The 21375-nt window shown below is 34.7% G+C and overlaps 1 protein-coding gene across 1 annotated transcript in view; it reads right to left on the bottom strand.

The window, feature by feature from the left end:
• The window catches only part of SPEF2 (sperm flagellar 2), an 80431-nt gene that overhangs the window by 36209 nt on the left and 22847 nt on the right, over nt 1-21375 (bottom strand). Inside the window, exons 7-20 of the mRNA XM_066339609.1 lie at nt 19995-20183; nt 18519-18706; nt 17105-17273; nt 12408-12621; nt 11798-11928; nt 11517-11577; nt 10935-11020; nt 10033-10136; nt 9302-9549; nt 7710-7815; nt 6757-6914; nt 5061-5257; nt 3507-3634; nt 3271-3409 (exon numbers count right to left, since the gene is read on the bottom strand). Of these exons, the coding sequence (XP_066195706.1) occupies nt 3271-3409; nt 3507-3634; nt 5061-5257; nt 6757-6914; nt 7710-7815; nt 9302-9549; nt 10033-10136; nt 10935-11020; nt 11517-11577; nt 11798-11928; nt 12408-12621; nt 17105-17273; nt 18519-18706; nt 19995-20183 (2118 nt within the window). The remainder of the gene's footprint in view (nt 1-3270; nt 3410-3506; nt 3635-5060; nt 5258-6756; nt 6915-7709; nt 7816-9301; nt 9550-10032; nt 10137-10934; nt 11021-11516; nt 11578-11797; nt 11929-12407; nt 12622-17104; nt 17274-18518; nt 18707-19994; nt 20184-21375) is intronic.

The following is a 21375-nucleotide window of genomic DNA, read 5'->3' as shown; positions in this document are numbered from 1 at the left end:
CTGCTGGATGAAGAATACATAAGCATATGACTTATTTATTGGCAGTGGTGAGTTGACCTTGGCTGGCTGCCATCTGTCCAGTAAACTGCTCTATTACTCTTCCTCACAAGACAGATGGAGAAAATATGACAGAAATGTTCATGTATTAAGATAATGATGAGTAGATTACTCACCTATCATCATCATATGCAAAACAGACTTGATTTGGGGCAATTAATTTAATGCCTATTAAAAACACAGCAGAATAATGAGAAATAAAACAAAACTAAAACCACCTTTCCCCTGCCCATTCTTCTTTCCAGGCTTAACTTTACTCCTAACTTTTCTACTTCCTAAATAGCACAGTGAAAATGGGGAATGGGTAGTTATACATTTTTATTATGTATAATGGTTCATTATACTTTTTTGTCTGCCATTTCTTTCCTTCACAGTCTTTCCCTGCTCCAGAGTGAGGTTCTTCCCCCAGAATACAGTCCTCCATGGATTTTTCCGAGGCAAGTCCTTCCCACATGTTTCAGTTCTTCAACAAGCACTCCAGTGTGGGTCCTTTTTGTGTGTGAAGCCCTTTAGGACTGTACTGCTCCAGTGTGCGTACTCCATGGGCCACAGCTCCTGCCCGGAACTTGCTCTGGTTGGGCTCTCCACAGGCTGCTGCTCCTTCACAGCATGTCCACCTGATACAGCCTGGGTGGACTGCATGGACTGCAGGGTGGCGATCTGCTTCCCTGTGGTACTCCATGGGCTTCAGTGAAAAAAAATTTATCACCATGGCCTTCTCCACAAGCCACATGGGAATCTCTGCTCTTGTGCCTGGAGTACCTCCTCTTCCTCCTTTTTCACTGTCCTTGGTAACCACAGAGCTGTTTCTCACATTTTCTCACTCCTGTCTCACAGACACCATGCCTTCTTACAGAAGCCAGCTCTGCAGATGCTTTGCCACAAAAAAACCCCTTTCACATAAATGCAATACCCCACAAAAAAAACCCCACACTAATGTTTTGTACAAACTGATGTACAGCTCTGTCTAGTATCTTTCTTAAATATGTAAAAAGACGGATTTTATTATTTTTCCTCATATTATTTAAGTCAAAACTTTGATTTACTGTTAGCAATTAAGAAAACTGCAGAGGGGTACAGTGAGTTATATTCCTCCAGCAGAAGCTAAAAGCATGAATATCTTTTTTTTTTTTCTCACTGCTCTTCTTTTCACATTGAAGAAGCTTCTCTCTCCTTTTCTTATAGTAACGTGGTGAAAAACAAGTAAAAATGGATGCATTTGCTCAGTCCTCTGCTATTTGGAACAAGAGAAGTAGTAATAGCAAGCAACTGATTATATTTGATGATAGTCAAGTAGTGAGAGGGAATTTGGAGAAATTGCCGAAGACAGAGAGATATGCTGCTAATGTGTGTTTTACCTACAGTAATTCTGTGTTTGGATATTTAAGATGTGTGCCAGTTTTGGTTGAGGAAGAGTTAATTTTCTTCAGAGTGGTAAGCATGAGTTATGCTTTGGACTTGGGCTGGAAACAGTGCTGATAACACAGGGATGATTTTGTTATTGCTAAGCAGCACTTGCACAGAGCCAAGGTCTTTTCTGTTCCTCACCCCACCCACCAGTGAGGGGGCTGTGGGTACCAGGAAGCTGGGAAGGGACACAGGAGAGCTGACCCCAGATGACTAAAGGGACGTTCCATACCATATGGCTCAATATATAAAGCAGAGGGAGAAGAGGAAGCAGAGGGGACACTGGGAATGATTGTGTTTGTCTTCCCAAGTCACCATTATGTGTGATGGAACCCCGCTTCCCTGGGGATGACCAAACACCTGTCTGAACTTTCTCACTTTTACAAGTCTCTCCTCCATCCCACTGGTGGGGGTCAGTGGCTGTGTGAAGCTTAAGACTACAACATCAGGACAAAGTCTTGGCCATCCTCTGGGCTTTGGACCTTTAAGGAATTTTACATACATCACAAAATGGGGTGGATTTTTACATTTCCCAGTTGATATCAGAGAAATATCAGGTATTACAGCTGGGACTTTCCAGTATTTTAGAAAGGGTCCAGCTGAGATGATAGTGTTGAAGAGTCTGTGCGTTTGAGAAAAAGCATTATGAAAATTGTCAGTCTTCATTTTCTTTTTCTCACAACAAGGAAGGATAGCTGACAGAATTAATTCATTCAGGGAGATACAGTGAGTATGGCTTTAAAAGCATAGAGGAAGATCATCTTCGCAATCACCCACATGTTTGGGATTCAAAAGGGGTGAATAGGTTATTTAAAAAATAATTTTGAAAATCACATATTCACTCCTAAGTGTGGCTCATCAAAGTATCTGAGTTTCACTGCATCATACGCTAGTATAACCTCCTCTTCACATAATTGGAACTGGATAATATCAAATATGGATTTCTGTTATGAGTAAAAGGCCAAATATTTTAATTTTATCTTTCTAAAATACAGGACAGAGTGATACGAGTCTTTTTATAATGCTTTTCAGAAGAAATTTGAAATATGGATGATGATTTTTCAATCCTCTGCTCCATTCTCTTGGAATATTCCTATGGAAAAGGAGATCCAATGCTTTTTCCATCTCAGATGAATTAATCCATTTTTCCTCAAATGTTTCCTTCAACTAAAAATGTTGTCAGTATTCCTTTTCTCCTTTTTGGGAAGCATTCCTGATACCACTCAACTAAAAATCTTGTCCGTTCTGAAACGGAATCTGATAAATTCAAAGATAGCTCTGCTTTTGGCTTATGCTAAACTGGCTCTGAACTTGTTAGGACATTTAGTGTTATGGATTTTTGTGAAACAGAACTCTCAGGACATGACCTAGAGAAGATCTATCTGAATCAAAACATCAAAGCAAAAGAAATTCTATGTACTTTGTAAGCCCCAGTTTTAGAAAGCATATATTATCATATATAATTCATAGAAAGAAATACTGCCAAGATTTTAAATGTCCAACCTGCAAAATCTCTGAAAATCACAAAATGTAAAGAAAAAGAAAGCAGAGAAATATTTATTTTACAGTGTACCAAAAATACCACAGTATAACTTAAAAACTGAAGCAAGACATAAGAAAATTACGGCCAAACAACAGAGGAATAATTTTAAAGGACACATTATGCACAAGAGGAAAATGGCATCATTTAAGGAGAATTATAAAGAGGAAGAAAGAACTAAAAGATAATATCATTCATGTTATATCAAGCTTGTATAAAAGGAAAGAATAGTCTAGGGTATATTGAAATTTCTGTAATTTACTTACAGTAACCCTTTGGTGTCGTTCAGCTTTTGTTTCCTCATCATCTTGCAGGTCATCAGCAATTGAATTAAAATCTGTTTGCCACTGAGACACAAACTCCTGCATAAGATGCGGACGTTTCAAATAATCCTGAAATTTTCTTCTGAAAATTACAGTAAAAATAGCTTTTGGGTTGCAGAATGCCCCATGAAACATACAAGACACTAGTATTAATGTAATAAAATACTATTTCTACTTACCTAATATCTGCTGTGTAGTGAATTATAGTGTACTGTTCATCCCTTAGGCATCTAAGTACAGTTTTGATCGTATTCATATATGTCTTTTCTACCATTTCCCAGTAAGGTACTAAAAAATCAATTATCTCCTGTGAATTTTTTAAAAACATCAAAATTAATTGATTTGCTTCTCGGTAATTCATTTATCTGTAGTATTAGAAAATACATAAAGATATTATTTAATGAAATCATATGATTGATTTCTTTATTCACTATGTATTTCTTTTGTTTTACAGCTGATTACAGACACTGTATGAACATATACTTTTATCCTGTAAATTTCTTCGGGAAAAAGCGGTAGGTCTCTAAAGAAATGGGGAATTCCAGCAGAATATTCCAGTATCTGTTGTTTTTGGATATGCTCTTAAAATAAGTGATGATACTGAATGAGCACTGAAGTAAGAATATTTGGTCATTCATAATTGTTTGAGCTCATAAAAATCTAAGCTGACCGCCTAGTGTTGCAAAAGTGATGTTTGACTGACTGGCTGCCACGAAATGTAAATAAAGGCCATGGCCAGAAGAAACCCAGCATATGTGAACTGATTGTAGTTAACAGGAAAAACTGGTAAACATTAGGAAAGAAATTACACAACAAATTTCAAATCATCATTGTCTACCGTTGAAAAATCTGCATCTTGAAAACTGCATACAGTCCCAGCTTCTCATGTCAAAAAATTTACAGAAGAACTAGAACAGATTACAACTGGATAGGAGAACAAAAGCAACATTAAGAAAAATGAACATTTAAGATACGCTAGTCGCATCTTAAATGCCCTCAGAGGTTGATTATAGAATTCATTGTATCTCTCAATATATGAATTAGGGTCACCATTAATTAAGGTCACCAAATGATCCAAGCAAAGATCATAGTTCAAGGCAAAGAAACAGAATTTTTTTTTCAGAATTAACATAATTATACAAGCTATGTCACAGAGAACAAGGAGTAAATGGCTTCAAAAATGCTACTATACCAACTAAAAACACCATCATGGAAGAAAAGTCCATTGAGAGCTACGAAACACAAGATGCAGATATACAGCCATTTCAGAAAACTCCTAAATTTCAGATAACTAGAATCTGAGAAGGTGTCCTTGGGGAGAAAATACTAGAAAAAAAATTATAAGGAGAAAGACTAATGCACATTCTCCCCACAATTACTCTTTGTATAAGACCCACAACTTACCTTTGTCAGAGAAAGAAAACTGACCAAGCAAGTTTGTGTTAGTATTTCCTAATAGTAAAAAGAATTATTTTGGCAGCTGTGTTCCACATCATAATTGCAAAGAATTTTTAAAAAATAATCTAAATTTGAAAGTATGATTCCTTATTTTATGTATTTTAGTAGCAACTATTCTTTGTATATTTTCCACAGAGCAATAGCACACCTTTTATTGAAAAATATTGAAAAAAAACAGCATTCAGTGATGCAAAAGGTTTAGGTAGAACACACATAAAATACTAAGAAAAATATGTATTTTGATATTTAAGATTTTCAGTCAGGAATTAGTGTACCTGGGGAAGTGGTTCGTCTACATAAATCCATTCATCTGATCCTGGTTCAATCGGTGGTGGTGTCTCAGGAGGAGAGGGAGAAGGCTGATCTATAACTGATAAAACCTTTTCTTCTTCATCTGTGACTGATAAAACTTCTTCTTCATCTGTAACTGGTAAAACCTTTTCTTCTTCTGGTGCTTTTTCTTCAGTAGACTCTTGATATGAATGTACAATTAGTACTTCCAAATGTAATTTAAGTATCAATAAGCAGAATTAGACATCTCTGCTACTCTCATAGGTTCAAAATAATGGAACAGATTCACTGTTTCATTACTTAAAGGTCATTAATCAAAAAAATATCCTTAGGAAATCAGCAATACTCAAGGAAGATTGGATCAGTTAACACCTGAACAAACCTGACATCTATAAATCCAAAGGCCCTGACAGGAAGCATCCCCAAGTGCTGAGGGAGCTGGCAGACATAATAGCCAGGGAGCTCACGACACTCCTCCCTCTTGAAAGCTCATGGAGATCATGAGAGGCTCCTGAGTACTGGCAGAGAGCAAATGTCATCCTGGTCTTCTAAAGTGGCAAGAAAGAGGACACAAGGAACTACCAGTCAGTCAGCTTCATTTCCATCCCTGAAAAGGTGATGAAGCACATAATTCTGGAGACCATCTCTACCCACATGGAAAACAAGAAGCTGATCAGGAGCAGTCAGCATGGATTCACTAAGGGGAAAACGTGAAACACGCTTGATCAACCTGATTTTCTATTCTGCTTGCATGAACCTAATAGTGAAGGACAGCTTGGAAGCTGTCAACATAAACATGAAATTAAACTTTATTAATTGACCCCAGGTATTATTTCTGCTTAGGGAATAAATAGCCCTTAAATACTTCTGTACAACAATTCCAACTAGAAAATCTTCACTCCATTTTCAATAATGAATTTTGCTGCTGACTCCAGCAGGACCATTAATTATATACCAAGCACATAAAAAACCCCTATGAACTAGAAACCTTGCAAAGGAGTAGTGGAATAAACTTTTGCAAGTGCTTTTCAAGTTTGGTTAGGTTTTTTTTTTCTGTTGGTTGTAGAAGACACATGAAGATTTTCTCATAATAGCTATGAAAAAAACTAAATAGTTATTTAGAGGTCCCTATTGCTGGTTTACTTGATGCATTTTTTCCCCCTGGATGCTTCACATTTTTTTCTTTTTATTTTCTTTATTATTATTATTATTTTAAATTATTCTTTCTTTCTGGGTAATAAGGAGGGAAAATGAAATAAAGATGTACCAAAAATAGACATCAAAACCACTTCTACTTATCCATATTTTTATGCTGCTATTTATGCAGATAAATGGCTATGTATTCATAAGGGCAAGTTAGACTTTCTTATTATTATTATTGCAATTATGCAATACCATAGATGTAAATGCTGGCTTTAATTTTTAAGCAAGGAAGAAAGAACTGAATTTAATTGTTTAATTTTTATGTGAAATTGGTCTGTATACTCAAAAAAGGTGAAAGCACAACAGCAAAGTTCAGGGTTCTGGTGTAGTTATCACTAACTGGCACATCCTCAGATCTTTTCAGGGGCAGCAAAAATGTAGGTCACCATATAATTTTATATAGTAATTGTTAGTGTTAATTATAAAAAACAAGTCTTTTGTTACTGAATTCTAGAAAGTAAGAATATGAAAACTTACTTCTATTCCGATTTTTCACAATTTCTTCTATTATAATTTCCTTCACTGTTTCACACACAAGACTTTCTTCTGCCTCTGCATTTACTTTCACTAGAGTGTTCTGACAGACTGAAAACCATTTCTCTAATTTTGGCCACGTCTTTAGGAAGCCTGAAATTCTACAAAAATCATATTAATGTATGAAATTAAAACATAACTAATGGAAAATCAAGCATTTTCTAAAATTTATAAATAAAAGAAAAAGCAGATAATCTAATTTAACACTAAAACAACTCCACCCACATCAACACCTTCATTTGAATTATAAGAAAATTTTCAAAATTCTATTGATAGCTAATTATCTATTTCTTACTCTTTCATGTCAGAAGTTAGATTTACTTTATAGAACCACAGTTAAACCAATACATAATACATAATAGTCTGAAATAGTTAAAAGTACCAAATATTCAGAAGAAATAATTGTTCTTGATTTTGCTCTTTGTGTAAAGTTAAACATCTAGTGATTCCATTAAAATGAAAAAACTAATTGGTTTTATTAAATGTAGAAGTGGAAAATGACATTTTACTAAAATCTCTAACTCAAATCAAGTGTATTTCACTCAAGGGGAGGGACCTGTGTGACAGACCTTAGATTTAAGCACATATATATATAAAGATACGGATATATGGAATAAATACACATAGCACATGCGACATATTCCTGAAAACTAAATTCTCCTTTGAACAAAAGCCTTGAAAATCAAAACACAAGAATTCTTATTTTCCAGGAGGATTTATATTGAGCAGAAAATTAAAATACTGTTTAGACATCACATTATAAAAAGTCTAAGTAAATTCTTAACATTAAGAATGTTAGTATTGTCACTATTGTCCTGGATCACATATGAGATTGAGATCAGTTACATATCTTAATATATGGCTAAAGCAATTTTTTTGTATTTCATATAACTTACCTATGTAGCACCTGCTCCCTAGCCAAGTCAATCTTTTCTTCCAGGATTTCAGCATCTGAATTTTGATTGCTACTCTGTTCAGACTGAGATGCCTTTCTTTTATCTACTGTGTGGAAAACCACATACATAAGCATATATTGAAAAGGGCAATTATTCAGACAGTTATTCATCCTAACTAAGGTAATCATTACAAGAACAAATTCAGTATTCTTTGATCTTACACTTCTTCATCTAAAAGTTGGGTACTAGACTTCCTAAAAGAAAGTGAAAGTCAGAGAACATGCCAGAAATATAAAATTAAGCTGTAAAGGACCTAAGACACTGTCCTCCCCCTTCCTCTGTTTAGCACTTCCTCAATTATAGCACTAACATTTCCTAATGGATGCTTTTAATCCATAAAAATCTTCAGTTGAAGAGATGGAGCATTCCTGTGGGCAACTACTTGAGGCTTACCTACTCTATCAGTTAGAAGGTATTTTCCCAATTTTATCTGAAGTATCTACTTTTCACAATGAGCAGACATTCCATGTAATGAAAAGACAAGGTATTCTCCCTTTTTGAGTATTTTTAAATTTTAATAAGCCTTTAATTAATTTGAAATATGCCATTTTAAAAGAATTATTATTTTTAAAGTTGTTCGTTTGACTCTCTCATCACATTTACATCTCATGAAAGAAATTCTATTTGTATTTCTGAGACTATATTAAATATAAGCACATGTTCCAAGTGTTTTGGCAGCACAAGGTGTTAAAATTAGCAAGATTCAAGTGTCTATACATTTATCCTCACAAGAATTTCTGCAAAAGCTCTGAAGATTTTGTCCCATCCTCACTCCTACCTATACATAAAAGTTAAATGTAAATGATGCTTTAATTCAAAATTTATTTGTCATCTACACACTGCAATGAAAACAACAAAGAAGAATCTCCTTATGATTTGTATAAGACACAACATGCTCGTTAAAAAAACTATTGTTTCTCCAAGGTGTTAAAATGTGTCATCTGGAAGCAAAACAGCTCTCAGAAAGCATTTGATGCTTTTGCTTTGGTTTGCAAGAATTGACTTGGATTTCTGATCATTCACTAACTAGCTGAAGACAAGACAAAGGCAGTAATCAATAGGGAATTTATTTTGACACTCTAAGAGAATGAGTATTGGCACATCCCTCTGTTTTTAATTTCCTTTTTTCCTTTATAAGTGTGTCTCCTGAAGAGAAATACTATTTACAGACACTCATTTGTAAAGCAGTATATTCTGCATCTGTTATAACTTGCCTTTTTTCCAGCTGCTGTTTTATGTGATATCTAACACCACCCACTGTGCTATCTCAGCTGCAGTGAGAGTTCAAATACAAAAGAGAGTACAAATACCAAAAAACATACACACATGCACTTGCACACTTCTGATCTGCCTTTGACTGAAACAAAAAAAAAAAGTATCTGAAATAATGTGGAAGTATTCAAGGCACAATTAATGAAAGTGATACTGTGAGATATACAGGAATTGTCCAGTAACACAAGTTTGTGTTAATAACTACAACTTACAGATATCTGCTTGTCATTTTACTTTATTAATAGTATTTAGAAACTTACGCTGCACATTAGCTGCACGTTTCAGTACAAGACTGTCTGAAATATCCAGTAATATAGAAACATCAAACGCAGGTGAGATAGGAAGAGGCTCATTAGGGGCTCTGGGATCTATAGCAAGGGACAGCTTTTCAGAAATCGGATGTTTTTCTTCTACATCAATCCCTGTGTAGGATTTTTCAAATAGCTTTGCCTGATTAATTGTCATTGGAAACCCTTCCACAATCCACCCCTTCTCTGGTGGTATTTGGCTAAAAGGAAATGAAGAACCAGAATTACACAGTGAAATGATAGCATAATAATAAAACGAAAGAACAGCTTGCTCTAGCCATCATTCATTCTTACTTCAGTATATTAAATTACTTGATCAATACAGAATATGACAGATATTATTAAACTGCAAAGTAATGGATTTTAAATAAGAAAAAATACCATCAAGTCTAATTAAATTGAAAAAAATCAGAAACAAAACTATTTTTATTGTCTTGATAAATAAAGTTTTCAGAACTACTCTATGACTGCTCAGAGTTTTAATTTCAGTTTTCTCAAATAACTTTTTTTCTAAAGTAATAAATGGGAAAATCTATTTTATAATTTACAGTATACTAATGGGAGTAATACAACTTTAATGATATTCATGTAGGAACTTAAGTACTAACTGAGCTTCAGGGTAGTTGAGACAATTTTCTGCCAAATAAGAGTAGATAAAACTAAGTATCTATACAATTTCATACGTAATAGCTTCCAATAGGATGTCAATTAGTAATTCATCAGGAACACTTTTTCCAGTCTTCAGCCATTTCTGTGATGCAGCACCAAGTTGCGCACGTACAGATAACTGTGGAAGAGTGCAACGTATGCTCAGAATGTCCATAACAGCCATTGAAAAAAGCCATGGAAAAGAGTATGACTCCACATTTTATATCACATATTATTTATTTATTTATATTAGGTGGTTGTTTTTTAGCAGTATTCAATAGTTGAGGGGGTCTATTATGGAGAACAGTTTTAATTATAAAAAATACTAGTTTAATTGAAATCTCCGGCTGATTTCCATGACGACACTCATAAAAATGAAGAAAAAAACAAGCTACAGAAACCAAGGATATGAAGGCCAAGAAATTAAAAATTAGGTGTTCTCGTTCTCATCTTGTTCTGATTTCCACTACTACTGCTGATTTCGTACAGCAGCACATAAATTCATTAGTTTTACAGGAATTCTTTTTAATCTTAGCTTTGGAAGTAATTTTCAATGAGCAGTAAGCCAAAGAAATCACTTTTCAATTAAGCAATTCTAACATAAAGAAAAGAAACCTTATAATGGGGTGAATTATCTGCCTGGCAGCAGCAAGCAGAAAGACATTTTTGCTAACTCAGAAATGTCATAGAAAATATCACATCTTATGTAAATGAGAGATTTCACAAGAAAATACAGAATTTTAACAAGATTTACAACTCTAAATGACATACAGAGGACCAGATTTTTACAATGAAATCTTTTCATATTTCAGAAAATACAGAAAATTCTTGCACTGGTGTCAGGAATTCAGAATAATGAAAAGGTGTCACCACTCAATTAATTTAATAATTTAAACTAATTTTTTTATAAAGTAGAAACTAAAATCCAACAACTAACCTTGGATAGGCCATCCTGATTGTTATCCAACTCAAATTCTTCCTGGGATGGATCCTTTTCAACAGGACAATTCTCTAAAATAGGTTCTAAAATAAAGTTTGATGATGCTATTACTATAAAATTCATTATTATTGATAAAGAATAAAAGTACATGGCTTGTTATTGTTCTTTGAACAAATCAATGCACAAGGTACATAAAATTGTTAGAATCATAGAAGCATTGAATAATTCAGGTTGGAATTAACTTCTGGATGTCACCTAGCTCTAGTACAACCTTCTGCTCAAAGTGGCATCAGTTATAAGGTCAGAACAGGTTTCTTGATAGTTTACCACATGTGATCTGGAAAATGTACAAAGATGGAGACTATGCTACCCCTCCAGGAAATATGTTTCAGTACTTGGCTGCCCTCACAGGGAAAAAGCCTTGTCTTATGTCAAGGCAGAAGGCAACAAGAAGGGCTTTTACAAGCATCTCCACAAAAGGAAGACAGGGGAAAATGTGAGCCTGATGGTACATGCAAAAGACTGAGGTATCCCAAGGGCCTGAAACATACAGGAAAACCTGCAGTGAGAAATATTTACCTGTGGTAGTTTCTTTTTGGAGCTCCTCTAGAAGATCTGGTGGCAAATCCGACAAGTTCTCCTGGGCCATGTATCAAATATGACAGGAAATGGATTAGAATGAAAATAACATTTTAGAGAAAAAATAAGCCTGTAAATTCAAAATTACTATCCCAGTCCTACCTGTCAAAACACAAATTAAGTTTGAAATAGAGTAAAAAGTTGAAACATGCTTTTTTCCTTACACATTTCATTCCCATCTACCTGTAAGATACAAGACTAAAACTAGGGAATATGCTTACCTCATTTTGTTCTCCAGAACTCTCAGACTCTTGTGAAATCGTGCTGTGTTCACTCTTCATTTCATTTCTAAGAAAAGCTTCAATGGCCTTCTGAACCAGAGTACCAACAGATAGTACCTGAATATTGCAAACTAATACACAAAAATATCAGATAGCTACGATTTGAGTTGAGTATACATACAGAGAAACTATTGCAAGAAGTTAAATTAATTATTTAATTTGGGCTTCTAATGTAAATTGTTTTTACTCTTTCTTCTCTGTAACGACTTCACAGTATGTATCAACAATCACGTAGCTATCTTGCTAGTCTCTTCTAAAACTAGTATCTCCAAAGAAGTTAACCAAAAGCGTTTTCAAATTCTCAGTGAAGAAGTATTAACATTACAACACAATATTAACAGTACTTTCAAGTTCCAGTGTTTCTAAGTTTATTTTGGAATATAACAAAGGAATGACATGCAACCAACACTGGCAAAATACATATGCACCTGAGGTTCGACGATTATTAATGAAAGGATTTGCCGAAACAATTTTCATTTTAAGAGTGGGATTTTAACACAAATAAAGTCTAAATGAATTTGAAGCAAGCAAACAAACAAACAACCTCTACCTTTTTCAATAAACTTTGCACAGGTAGTTTTTCCACTAAATATTTTTCCCAAAACACATGCCTTGACAGGAAATGAAGGAAATTCAGGTGAAGATTTGGGTTTTGGAGGATAGAACATCTCCATCAGTCTACGAAGCACATGACCCAGTATGTTATTATTAAGAGGTTTGTTTTCACTGTTCTCTTCAGCTGGGCTCCATTCCCCTGTCATACTCTGTATAAATGACAAATCAGCAAATCTCAGTATGTCTTGTCTTCCATCTTTCTAAATATATGTACTTATTCACATACATAATACATAAAATAATTTGAATAGCATTAAGTAATAACATAGTTTTTAGAATAGAACCTCATTAAAACCTATATTAGGCTTTTTATAATTGCAATTTTTATAATATAATCTTTTATAATTAGGTTAATTATACCATAATCATTAAACATGTGTTGATATTCATTAATAACTAGTTGAGAGACAAGTACTTATAAAAATATTTTCATAGATTCTATGATGGTTTGCCTCTGGATGGATGCCACAGAGAAAAAATAACAAAAAGTTAATGAGTTAAGGACAGGAAGAGATCATTCACCAGTTACCATTATGGGCAAAATAGACTTGACTTGGGGAAACCGGTTGAATTTACTATGAATCAAAATCAGAGCAGGATAGTGAGAATAAATCCTAGAAACACTGTCCCCCCAGCCCTCCCTCCTTCCCAGGCTTCTGCCCAGCAGAGCAGAACAGGGAATGGGGGTTATGGTCAATTCATCATGCTGCTTCTGTTGCTGTTTTCTCCTCAGAGACTGGAACCTTTAGCTGCTCCAGCATGTGGTCCACCCAATGGCAGCTGGTCCTCCGCCAATATATCCAAAGAGTCCTTCTCATGGGCTACAGTTCACAAACAGCTCCAGCTGTGTCCATCCCATGGGGTACAGTCCTCCATGAACAGGCTGCTTCAGCATGAATTCTCCATGGGGTCACAAGTCCTGCCAGCAAACCTACTCCAGCACAGGCTTCCTTTGGAGTCACAGCCTCCTTTGGGCATCTCCACCTGCACCAGTGTGGGTTCCTCCAGGGGCTGCAGGTGAATTTCTGCACCACCATGAGCTCCCATGGCTTGCAGGAGAATCTCAACAGCACCACATGGAGCACCCTCCTTGTCATTCACCACTGACCTCAGTGTCTGCAGAGTTGTTCCTCTCACATCCTTTCACTCCTCTCTTCTCTGACATCTGCACAAAACCTTTTTTTTTTCTTATTAAATACGTTATCACAGAGGTATCACTGCTGTCCCTGGTTGGCTTAGCCTGGGCTAGTGTTGGGTACATCTTAGAGTCAGCACTGGCATTGACTCAGCTGGACACGGGGGAAACTTCCAGCAGATTCTCAGAGAAGCCACCTCTGCAGCCCCCTGCTACCAGAACTTTGCTGTGTAAATTTAATGCAGATTTCTATAATCACTTTCTTAATCCCATAAACACGAAAAATATTTTCAACAATACTATAGAATTAATCAATAGCAGATTTTTGTATTAGAAATCCACTATACTAATATTCTGCAGTCTAAAATCAGGCAACATTATTGTATTTTAAAGTATCACTTTTAAATCTCTGAAAATTTCATGAACAAAGATTTCAAATACATGTACTTGCCTAACACATATTCAATAGAGAGAAAAAAAAATCAAACCAAAGCAAACAACTCAAACCAATTCAAACATTCAGGGAAGGAAATACTAAGTACAAACTTCCAGTTCATCTACCCTGAGATCAACAGAAATTTATCAGTTGTATGATTTACTACGTTTTACTAGTAAAGATCATTTTACTGACAATAACACTGGAAGACTGCAAGAATGTAGTACAAAGAATGGAGCACAGAATTGTACTTTCACTCTACCAGTTCTGCATCTTATAGCACTAGGAAAGTGCTCATGTCCTGAAGGTTATGCTGTGAGAAGCTAAAAGACATTTTAGTATGCAGAAAAATAGTAGTCCTGTATTAATATTTATTTGGTTGGAAGATATTAAACAGCTGTTTGGAAAACGTGTAGGCTAATAAAATTTTCAAGTAGATTCTAGTTTGTCACTCCATTTTGGGTGCACAACAAAGCATTGAAGGCAAAGGCAAATGTTTCAGCAAGGAACATTTCAAGCAGCAAAAAAGGAAGAAAAAACTTGTTGACAATGAGACCAGTAATGCATGGGAAAAGACTGCACAGAAAGTCTGTGGAATTTCTATCCTTGAAATACTTGAAACGTGGCCAAATGATGCTAAGCAACCTTACCTGACTCAGAAGTTGGCCCTGCTTTAAGCAAATGACTTTCACAAACCTTTAATCCAAACAATTGTGTCATTCTATGAATTAAATATTTCATCACCATCAACAGAAGTGAACAATGCTAAAGTTCTACTCAAAGATAAGCTTTTGAATTCATGCTCTGGGTAGAATATGCAACCTTTTCCTGGATATACTATCTGAATCATGTATTGCCATAGCATACATTCTACTAGTAGAACATGATCTACATACATTCTACAGCATACATTCTACTAGTAGAAATGTTGACTTTGAACACATGTCTATTAGATAGAAAAACACAAATTAATTATCAGTCTAAAATAAATTTAAACTAAACTTAGGAGTCACTTCTTTTTAATCAGTAAAAATAACTAAAGTAAATATTTCTGAACTGCACAATATCCCCTCTCTATTATCTCTCAAAAAACGTACTTCTTCATATGTAATTGAAAAGACATCCTTAAAAAACCCAAATACTAGCACTATCTGAATAATTTTCCTTTAAACATATAGGTAGAGATGAATCTGTTGCTTTAAACTCTATTAGACCTCTACGAAAAAGTAATTCCAAGTGGGATGAGTTCCCCCATTCTTCAGTTATCTTGGCCTTTTAACCAGAAGATTGCTAGACTCTATCTGTCATGAGGTAAAATAATTTACCTCTCAGAAACAAGCTTTCAGGCATCCAGGTGGGGGTTATTTACTTTTGAATGAAATCAGAAATTATTTGAGCAGTACCTAATGCTGTGCTTGGTTTTTGGTTATGTTATTAATTTATTAAGTTATTAGCCACAACCTATAACATGGTAGTTTCAAAAAATATCCTCAAAATAAAATGTAATATGTAATGTGCAATGGACTGATGGCACTGCATTTTCTTGTATTTTATCAAATATATTTGACACATTCAGCTAGTATACCTAAGGTAAGCAAGGTACTCTTGAGAGATGCCAAACTACCTGTCCTGGGCTTTTTTCACAAACATTTAGAAAATCAGCATAAACATTGTCGGAATAACCTGCCAACACCTTTTTTATCTAGAAGTAAGACTTCCAAAGAATTAGCTGTTCACTTAGGCTTTTAGAAGATGTAAGCATGAATTGGTGCCAACAATTTCACGCATCATAGGATGCCAGTTTTTGATGAACAGTTGATTCAGAAAGGCATGACATTAACAACATTTGCAAATAAATTAATTATGAAATAATTTTAAATAGCCTGGCAGGATAAAAGAGGCTTTAAATGTGTCAATAAATTTTTGTGACATTCCATGAAGTCACAATTAGAGGAGACTACTGAGACTTCATAATACAAATGAAAATATAACTGAAAAACTTAATTTGTCATTAGTGCTCTTTTCTGTTTCCTGCCTGTCTTTTACGTCTCCCTTGTCAACTTTGTGTATAGCCCTTTATTCACCTAAGAAAATAATTACAAAATTCATACATGAGTTGGTATGCTGTGAATCAGAACCTTATAAAGAGATAAATCAGAAAAGCATATGTCAAAAAAGAAGCTGCAGTAAATTGAGCTTTCAGGGATTCATCACGGAAATTCATAATGAACATCTATACTCACTGCAAAAGAAAAATGTACCAAATGGCTCAGGATGTAGGTAAAAAGCAAATATATATTGTATTTATAAATCCCCAAGAAGAAAAACACTGGGCATTGGCCATGATTTTGTCACTTTCTACTCACCAGGTTATTTGAAAAGGCTAAATATGTAGTGGGATTTAATGATTATAATCATGAATACAATTGTGAAAAAACTATACATACATTTCAATAGGGAGATATCAATCCTTTATCTTTCAATTTTAAAATAACATCAACGTATTGAAAAGTTGATGAAGATAATATAATACCCTGAAAAATATTTACTTGTATTCTAACAAGAGTAATAAAAATATCAGCCATTTTTAATAGTTTCAAAAAATGTTACTATATTAAAACAAATAGTTCATTCAAACCAATAAATCTTGTTAGATAGCTTTCACTCAAAATTGCTGAAATTAAGAGTTCAGGTTTTCTAACGTGTCTGGTATTTGATTTTAATGCTTTTACTGGTTACTTTCTGTTGCATTTCCCAGTCTGGTAATATTAATTATACCTTTAAATTCCTGTTAGCTGAAAACTCATTGCATTCCAATTAACACGCTGGTCCTACAACTCAAGAAATATAATCAAGATTATATATATTAATGGAATTATAACTGCTACTAACATCAAATACAGCTTTTATATAAAATACTAAGCAATGAAAAGAATGTTCTTGCCTAAATTTGACACTAGAAACCAGTAATAGAACAAAATGCAAGATCACAACATAAAGTTTATGATTACGAAAAAGCAAGGTGTATTATCTTCCATTATGCCTTATCAGTTTGGTGTACCTTGTATTCACCGTAATCTTTTTCATCTAACAGACTCATTTTATTCAGCTCTACAATTTGTTCTGGGCTAGGTTCATCTGGCAAAGGTTGAATTGAAGCTTGTTCATATATTGGTTTCCCATTTAAAAAAAATTCCGTCCAATCCAGGATCAGTTTTAGTGGAACACGGCTGCAGAAAAAGGAAAAAAAGAAAAAGAAAAAAATTTGTTTTAAACCAAAAATAAGAGGTTTGGATATTTTACAATAGTGTAGCCAAATTTACAAGAATCCCAATCATGAAACAAACATGTGGCAAACTAGTTATAGTTTATAATGTATCCTGTAATTATTACAGCCTTTTGTGTTTGTTTGCTTTTATGACAGCTGTAGGCACTTGTAGGCTTCGATGTTATCACAAATGTGTCATCACACAGTATTTGGCTGGCATAGCTGTGCAGTAACTGTTTTGCTATCACTACTTTTCCCTGCCCCAAAATATTCTTTCCTTTTGTGGTGTAAAGCCTCCTCTTGCCAAAAAAATCTATAGAATATTTTTTCCTCAAAGTCAAAATTAATTCAGAATTATATGAATTAAACTTTTACTTTAGTTAGTAATTTCACTAAATTGTGTGCCTAGGCTGACTATTCTATCACCTACTAAATAAGCCTAAATGTATATAATTTTCATGAAATATAATCATGTGTATTTCATATGGTTACACTTTCATTATTTTAACACACAATTACACTAAAAAGCAGTAAGATTTTGGCATACTTTCTAATTATGTAAGTCTAAGCCCACAGTCAAGTTACCGAATACTAATGAAAGAACCACAGCAATAAAGCCCCCCTCCATGGTTTTTTAAACACTTATACAGCACAGGCACTTGGAGATTACTGCCTTTGTAAGACCTTCTCAGAAACCTTCTGCAATTAGGGCATGTCAAAAGAGGGAATCACAGCATGGAGGACTCAGAAGCATTTGTGCTCAGTTGCTGTGCTTTGAACAGTCCAGACAGTTTATATATCTTAGGAAATTCACCTGTTGGTATTACTCTGAGGAAATGTTCACCTAGTGAAGCAAACTAGGATGAGAAGAGCAACATTCAGTTTTTAACTTCTAACTAAAGAATTTTTTAATAAGAAAGGAAATCAGCAGTTCTACAAACTAGTGGATTTTGATCTCTTAAGAATTCAAGTTAGTTGAGTCTCCAAGAAATTATGCTAAGGCAGTAGCATTAGTTCACCTTGTATTACACACAGTGAATCCTCACACAAAAAGAATACCACCATTCTAACATACAAACTAATTGCAGCTGCTATGTAAAATATCTGAGAAACTACATATTTTGCTATAATGCTTAAACCAGTCTGAATAATGCAGCCCAACAGCTACCTAACAGCTGTTATTTTTGCCTAGCAGCTACATACTCACTTGTTTGTCAGTTGACGATATTCTCCTACTTTTGTCGACAAATCAATGATTTGGCTTAAAATTTCCCAACATAGAGAATAATGCTTTTTATAGCGTGCCTTAGCTCTTTCTGCAGCAATTGTCTCATGGTGTTCTCTTTCTCTGGTTATTTGTTCTTCATTATCAATAGTTTCTTGTTTTGCGAGAGCCTGGAATTGTTTTTAAGGAGTAAATTTGAGACTGCAATGAAAATGAAAGTGCAGAAGTACACAGTCCTGAAAATGAATATTAATTTGTTACTTTAACTTAAAAAAACAAAAGCAGCTCAATTCTCACCAGTGTTGCATAGCCAGCAGGCAGACTAACACATCAACAAATCTAAACATTTTTATTCACTCTATAAATTCCCATTTGTTTGCTTTCTAAAAGAGAATAAAATAAAAGAGAAACTCATTGCTTCTTTTATAACAAACAGTTTAAGGCATATTCAGTCCTTGAGGGCAGTGAAATTGCAGCTTTCAGTGTAACGACCCGTTTAGAACATGTAATTTATCTTAATAGATTCTGATCTTTAAATAATTTCATATTATTGATGTTGTTCAATCTTTGAAAGATTTCTGGTCATGGTAGAAAACTTTCAGTAGTTCCTGTGGTGGTGTGCTCCATCACCACCTCCTATAGTGGTGGCTGAAAGCATACTTAAGGAGGTGATGTAACCAATAGCTGTAGCTGTTGAAAATGCAGCACTCCAGCTGTGTTGGAGAATTGGGACTTGCTGATCATTTTTGATAGGAGAAAAATAAAATTTCTAATATTACCTTATGGCTTACTATAAGCATAGCACTTTGCAGTTTTCCAGAGAATTTTAAGTCCTTTTAATCAATTTAAAGCTTCAAAGCAAAAATTAGCACTCATGAGTGATACTACTCCAGCATTTGTCAAAACCAGACTTTAACAGTTCATATCTAAATGAAATTAAGAACATGATTCCTGAAACAGGACCTTAGGTTATTGTCCTGTTGCCTCTGTGAGACTGTGCCTTTCAAACTCTGCACATAGAGGTGTTTTCCTGCAAAGTTAAAATCAGTATGAAAGAAAAGATCAAAACCACACTTCCGTTTAGCTTTATGCCTTATTACAGGATCATGGAACAATAGAACGGTTCGGGTTGGAAGGACCCTTTAAAGGCCACCTAGTTCAAACCCACTACCATGGGCAGGCACACCTTTCATTATATCAAGTAGATTAGCTGTTCTTTCTCCCTGCAACATTCCCCTACACTTTTAACACAGGACAAAATGCCCAGTCCTACAGTTACAGTTACATCCTTATTACTTGCAGCTGTGACTTTGAACAAAGATAAAAGAATATATTTATCACTAAATCATCATGTCACTAGAAAAGTCCTGAAGTCTAACAGTTGACAACACAAATTTTCATTTTGTAACATGAAGGTATGCTAGCACTCCTGCAGCAATTCAGAGATCAATCTTTTACCGCTTCTCTGTCAAGAGCTTCCTGGAAGTCCTTCTGACGTCTTTCTTCATATTGCTTTTCCCTGAAAATTCTGTTTTGTCTTAGCACCTCTTTCTCATGCCGAACATGCATGAGTTGAGCAGCAATCCTCCGCTCCTGCTGAGATTGTTTCATTAGTCTGTAAATGAGCTGCTCCTCCCAGTAAGCCTTCTACAAGATAAAAAAATAATAGCACCAAGTATAGTTGACAAACCATTTCCTAGAAAACTCATCAGTGTCTAATATGAGAAATAGGAATGCTGCCATATGACAGCGTTCACCTGCTTAGAAGGGATATAATTTCAGAAAAATATTCATATCTATTTATTAGTACAATTTTCATGAACTATGTCAGAATTCAAAATATGTCTTAACTGAAATACCCAGTAAAAATACATCTGGTCAGACTAACTCCATTATAATGTGATTATTTCCCGTGTGCAAAGAAACCGCAGCATATTTCAAATAACAGCTTCTTATCTGAAGATATACCCTTTCCTCAAATCATTAGTTTAACCCTGTTATTCACAAGTCCCATTTTCAGCCCTAATCTACAGCACCCTTGAGCAATCTACTTTCTACAGATTTGAATTTTTTTTCTTCTTTTGGGAGAATTGGGTAATTATCTTCTCCATTCTTCCCTATTCAGCAGACTGGGACTATGAGAAAGAATTCAGAACAGAGCAAAATACAAGACTTCTGGGTAATAGTTCCAGTGTCCTCATTGGGACACGAATATATTACACTATGTAGTACTAAAGGAAAATCATTCTGAACCATTGCTTGAGACATGGTCTGTGTGCACAGACACTTTGAAGGCTGTGAATTGTTATTTTTCAAAGTATTCTTGAAACATAACAGTATGTTTTCACTGCTAAACTTCTCCAGACTGTTCTTGGTTATGTAAACTAATGCTTAATCTAACCTAATGTTTTGCCTCACTATCACAGTCCCAAACTCCTTTTGAGTCCTGAACAAAACCAGCTTGCCTTATAAGCATCATTGCCAAATACCAAAGCTACAGCAGAATTCTAGAGAGAAATTTCTGATTTGCTGGATATATGCTTCTGATGCATCAAAACTGCTGTGAAATGTATTCAAATTTTAGGACTTAAACTGGGATCTGATTTGAAGATCTAAAATTAATTTTCCTAAAAACAGAGTCAGTTAGTAGTAATTAAAAAAAAAACCACAAAAAACCAACCAACCAAACAACAACCAACAAACAAACAAAAAACCACTACCAACAAAACATATCAAAATAAAGTATCACTTCTATTTTCTTTCACTCTGTTGTTTTGGGGTTTTTTAATCATCTGCTTGTGACAGAGAGGGCAAACTCCTTATGTAACTTTACCTATAA

This window comes from Sylvia atricapilla, chromosome Z (genome assembly GCF_009819655.1).
Source record: "Sylvia atricapilla isolate bSylAtr1 chromosome Z, bSylAtr1.pri, whole genome shotgun sequence".
NCBI lineage: Eukaryota > Metazoa > Chordata > Aves > Passeriformes > Sylviidae > Sylvia > Sylvia atricapilla.
The sequence above is the reverse complement of the archived record's forward strand: the minus strand, read 5'-3'. Positions and strand labels throughout refer to the sequence as shown.